At 40.7% G+C, this 6000-nt stretch overlaps 1 protein-coding gene across 1 annotated transcript in view; it reads left to right on the top strand.

The window, feature by feature from the left end:
* Positions 1 to 6000, top strand: part of BAIAP3 (BAI1 associated protein 3) — a 277420-nt gene that overhangs the window by 177223 nt on the left and 94197 nt on the right. The window contains exon 11 of the mRNA XM_073555195.1: positions 3928 to 4030. Coding sequence (XP_073411296.1) covers positions 3928 to 4030 — 103 coding nt within the window. The remainder of the gene's footprint in view (positions 1 to 3927; positions 4031 to 6000) is intronic.

The following is a 6000-nucleotide window of genomic DNA, read 5'->3' on the forward strand; positions in this document are numbered from 1 at the left end:
CCCTTTAAAGGGGTATGGTACCAATAGCATGATGTGACACGTTATCTCTAGGATATGCCAGCACTTTCTGTTCTACCACTAGAATAATGGACGCTTTGTGGACCACCACGTCGTCTTCCAACTTTTTGCAGTTGGTGAAGCACCTAGACAAGAGTGGCTTTGTCGACAGAGGACTAAAAAAGTTACGGCCCTTGGGCGAAGGGAAGGTCGAAACGAAAGATCAATTAGTCTAGAAGGCTGTAATTACTGTAAAGACTCACATTTCTCATTCGTCTGTCTTGTAGAACGCCATTCCACTCTCCACTTCTCCAAAATATACACTATAGAGGCATGGAGAATGCTGTGGAGAGTCTGAACCATGCCTGTCCTTATTTTTCTGGTCACTGGATAGACACAGCACCATCATCATCGGGGTTCGTTTCAGGATCATACCTTTCTGGCTGTAGTCACTCCAGTGCCATCACTCTCTGATCTTTGTGGTACCACCACTGTTCCACCACTAAAATAATGAATGCTTTGTGGACCACCACATCGTCTCCCAACTTTTTGCAGATGATGGTCCACCTAGTCAAGAGCGGATTTGACTATAGACGTTATGGCTCTTTGACGAAGTGGAGGCAAAAATGGAAAATCAACCAGTCTAGAAGGGTTTAGGACTGCAAGGACTTATATTTCGCATACCTCTGTCTTGTAGAACACCATCGCACTCTAGACTTCTCCAAAATTTACACTACAGAGGCATGGAGAGTGCTGTGGAGAGTCTGAACCATGCCTGTCCTGCTTCTTTTTCTGTCATGGGATAGACACAGCACCATCATCTTCATCATCGGGGGCCGTTTCAGGATCACACCTTTCAAGCTGCAATCACTCCAATATGACAAAGAAATCCCCAAATCATCAGATTCTGTCCAACATCCCACGATTCTGAACCCTTGTTCCTGTAGTAAAGTCATTGGAGTGATTCTGATCACGTCAGACTCTCTTTGGCACGCTACATTAGAGTCTGTATGGCGTGACTCTTCACTGAGGTGGCCCCGCCCAGATGACTATCCGTTAGTCAGCATAAAGCACCCAGATAATTATTTTTAAATATTGCGTGTACTTGGTTTATTTGTAATATTTCACATCACTGGGTAATCGCAGTCTCTTATTACATGTTTGTACAACGACGACTTTCATGCGCGTAAACCAAGTTCACGTTCTGATTAATAGACACTAAAAAGTATTCCAATTAATAAAAGTTCCCGCTGCCTCTTTATACTACTGATTTACAGAACACGCCAGCGGAATGTTCAGCGGAGCTACTACAGCAATTAGTGGGGGAAAAAGCAATTAAAGGAAATATTACAGTCTAGCCATAACCTAACTAGTCTTCAATTTTAGACCCGCGTGTGATTTGCCATTTTACATTCTTCAGGTCCAAGACTGGAGAAAAATGTTTCTGTTTAAAAATAGAATAAATCACAGACAAGAAAATTATCCTTCTTCTCATTTTGTGTGACTGACTACTAAACCCGAATTATCGTCCATTAGCGTGCGGGCAGCGAGGAACTGAGTGTCGCTGTGAACAGGGCAACAAACAGAAACCAAATCACCCAGCAAATAGTCTTGTGGTAGATCTGCTCACTCAGCTGTACACGGAGGGAGACAAGGGAGCACTGTCTCTTTAAGAAATTCACTGGTTTATTATACATGCGGCATAAACCATAGTGAAGTAAAAGTAAACATGGCCCTTTGGGCAAAAACAGGAAAACAAAGTGGTAACACAAAGCACAGTCCTTATGGTAGCGGGGATCCACCCTCTCAGGGTTAGCAACACATACGGTTGGTTCAGGTTAGCAGTAACACAAACATCTGGAGTTAGCCTCTCCAGACACACTGAATTCCTCAGGAGGCCGACTATTTATATCCCAGACCACCCCCTGGGGTGGAGATAAGATGGACAACCTCCCACGCGCTCTATGGTTGTCCACAAAAACCCAGCCCTCAAAATGACCGATTTAACCTCTCTCAGCACATAGTGTGCTGGAGCAAACTTCTGGGTTTCAAATCACTGAAGCCAATAGCCTCAGTGAAACGTATCTCCCCTCCAGCACTTTGCCAGTGACTTTGTCACAGTCTGTACAGTGCCAAAAGCTGAGGCTTTTGCCACACAAAAAGATCACAGTACAAAAAAAGAAATCACACTTCTAGTTTTTTGTCAGATAATCTCCACATTTTGATAATGCACCACTCATTTTCAGTCCATAAGAAATCATTTCATATCCCCAGTAGTCTAATATTTTTCATTAACCAGTCATCCAAGAGATGGAAAAATCAAAATGATATTTCCTCTGTAAAACTGTTCCACTTGTTGCCAATATCATTTATACGCAAATTAAGTACTTAAAGGGATTGTCTGATTTCTTGTTTTTGTTTTTTGTCCAGAATCTGTGCTAATCTTGCCCTTGGTCAGTGTCTCTTACTGCAGCCCCTTTTTAAGTAGCCCCTGTAATTTAAGATAACTCAATCTCATTTGATAGTTAGTGTCACAAATAGACAATCTGCAAATGACATCCTACCCCATTCACCAAAAAAAAAAAAAATACTCCTGAGTGCATCCATTTTATCCAACTTGTTGTTTCCCGCCTGTTGTCAGGTGCAATCTGTTTCTATAAGCAAAGACCTCGAGCTGGATTATAGTAAAATTTTATCCCTCTGCTCTTGCTTCCTATCAGACTGCGTAAAGGTATAGTTCATCACAGACAACCATTGAAAAATTGAATGCAAGGAAGGCAGGGGAAGGAGGTTCCAACACCTACAGGGCTGGCAGAATGCTGATATAGATAACCAATTGAAAAATAGTGAACAAGTAACAAAGCATGAGAATTGTGATCGTTCCTGAACATATTAGACTGGTAGGTGCAGCAACAGTAGTTTTTACTTGTATGGTTTTAGGACACAAAACAAAATGGCTTTACTAACATTTGGGTGAAATATTTGGTATCATAGCAGCAATACCCGGCAGGGCCAATGGTTAGTTGTCAGTGGCACTGTTTCCAAAATATGATTTAGATACCTCGAAGGAGTTTACCAAACAAGATATGACCTGTGGATGTAATTTCTACTAGTAAAATTGTTTTAAATCCATAAAAAAAGATCACCAAGAGAAGAGCTTGAAAATCAGTTGCTGTTTGTGGTTTCCCATGCGAGCAAAAGATTAGGCATGTTGAAATACAACATGTCCAATCCCTTTTTCACGCAACGTCGAGACTTAATCTAGACAGATGGCAGTAAGATTACCAGGTTTGCGTTTCTTTTATTTATGGCCTGCCTCATAGTAAAAGTAATTCCTGTAATACTGATGATGCCTATAAACAAAAATATGGATCTGGAGCAGTTTAAAATATATATATATATATATATATATATACACTAGCTGAAGAGCCGGCGTTGCCTGGGCATAGTAATCAACTGTGGTTAGTTATAACAAATTATAATGTTTGGTGAATTGGAACGCGCTGGGTTAAAATTTCGCCTCACAACATAGCCTATGACGCTCTCGGGGTCCAGACGTGTGACTGTGCCAAATTTTGTGGCTGTAGCTGCGACGGTGTGGATGCCAATCCCGGACATACACACATACACACATACATACATACATACATACACACATTGAGCTTTATATATATATATATATATATATATATATATATATATATAAAAAATATTATAATGTATTTGATTTCTTCTTTAAAAATATTAATAAAATAAAGAAAATGAATCCACAGATCATCGTAATCCATTAATGTTCTCTGATTAGTACATCGGAAATGGAGCGCTTCCAGTGTGCGGCAGTAAAGGAGAAAACAGAGCCGTGTATTATCTCCTACGAGCCGTAATAAAGTGATTAGAGCATTAGCTCATCCTGTTGAGATCTCTACACAGGTACTTCAAGCAGATAGTGAAATCAGCAAGAGCAAATGGAACAACCGGCTCGGCGGAGGACAATGCCGATGACTTCTTAGGATGCCTTAACATCTCCATTAATGTAAGTAAACAGGAAAGGATTAATTTCCGCTGCTGTTTGTGTGAGAAGTAGCCTGACTCTTCCTGTAATATCACAAACCGATATGAAAATTCAGAAGTTTCGATTTTTTTTTTTTACCAGTTTTGAAAATTGACAAATCACTATAGCAACGGTATAAAACTGCATCCTATATGTCATGAATTGATACACAGGTGCTGCGATGTTGGACAATCAAGGATCAATCGCTATGATACATAAGACGAGGATGTGGAGACCACAACAGAAATTGCGACCATAGATCCATAACATTAAAGGTATAAATCATCTTTATTAAACAATGGCAAAGAGGGACAAAATAGGGGATCTGTGCAAATGGCAAACAAAGTGCAATAGTACAAAACACGAGCAGGACCAGCCACAGTCAACCAAGGCTGTGATTATAAGCTGTATTCAAATCTATATAAAGAGGTATGGACTATACCCAAAATGGGCTCAAAATAGACCAAAGGTTAAAAGGTATAGAGGATGAGCTACCTTGAATTCCTAAATCAGCTGCGCATGTGCAATCACTATACTAACGGGGCTAGTGCCCATCAACATTTGTTCACATGTGCTCTGTAAACCAAGCAACTGAATGCCAGTGAGAGTCTAACACTGCTGCCCCAAAGCACGACCAATTATATAATCAAAGCACATGTGAAACAAAGCGGTTGATTATTCCCACCACTACAAAACATGCACACAGCCCACCCAGATGGGGTAAATACCCCGAAACCTCATCACCTCACTACAGACTTCAGGATGACTGGGCAGTCCGCTCGTCTCCCCGACGCGCGTTTCAGAGTGTTAAGCTCCTTCCTCAGGGGGCGCCTGTAAACTGTAAACCAGTTGCTTGGTTTACAGAGCACATGTGGACAAATGTTGATGTGCACTAGCTCCGTTAGTATAGTGATTGCACATGCGCAGCTGTTTTAGGAATTCAAGGTAGCTCATCCTCTATACCTTTTAACTTTTGGTCTATTTTGGGTATAGTCCATACCTCTTTATATAGATTTGAATACCTTATTAACAGCTTATAATCACAGCCTTGGTTGACTATGGCTGGTCCTGCTCGTGTTTTGTACTATTGCACTTTGTTTGCCATTTGCACAGATCCCCTATTTTATCCCTCTTTGTCCATTGTTTAATAAAGATGATTTATACATTTAATGATATGGATCTATGGTCGCAATTTCTGTTGTGGTCTCCACATCCTCATCTCAGTTTTGAAAATTGTAGAGAAAAAACATTTGACTGTGTTTCTATGACCCATAAGGACCCTTTACGAAATATGGTTGTAGGACCACCCTCCGCCCCAATTTGTAATGACTCGCGCTAACGATGCTGACATTTCTGTCTCCTGATATATTGTTTCTTAAAGGGAATCTTTTCTGTCTTCTAACAGTGATGACACATAGCCAAGATATTTGATTCATTTATGATCCGTGGGGGTCTGGCCATAAGGACCCCCACCAACACTGAGAATGACGGACACATAGTGCAGATGTCGTGATCCATTCCCTTCTAATTATTTGTTATACACTTGCTTATTCAGCTATGCAGGGAACTGTAGGATAAATTTATTCTAATGGGTGCCACGCTGTAGTTCCCCTGCACAGTCAGGTGGTCTGGGTGTGGCGGAGCAGGGGAACAACACTGAAGCAGATGCAGTGCTATTCCAGAACTGTTTGCCCTTCATTTTCAGGTTTTGTGGAGGTTCTAAAAGAGTCGACTAATCGTAAAGTAATGGCATCATCATCATATAATAATAATAAATAATAATCTTTATTTATATAGCGCCAACATATTCCGCAGCGCTTTACAATTGAACAGTTTCAAACACAACAGTCATAAGTAACAACATTAACAATACAATAATTAAAGCGAAATAAGACGACCCTGCTCGTGGAGCTTACAATCTACAATGAGGTGGGGGAGATACAAAGCACAGG

The sequence above is a fragment of the Dendrobates tinctorius genome, unplaced genomic scaffold (genome assembly GCF_039654945.1).
Source record: "Dendrobates tinctorius isolate UK_male_01 unplaced genomic scaffold, ASM3965494v1 ptg000222l, whole genome shotgun sequence".
In the NCBI taxonomy this organism is placed as follows: Eukaryota; Metazoa; Chordata; class Amphibia; order Anura; family Dendrobatidae; genus Dendrobates; species Dendrobates tinctorius.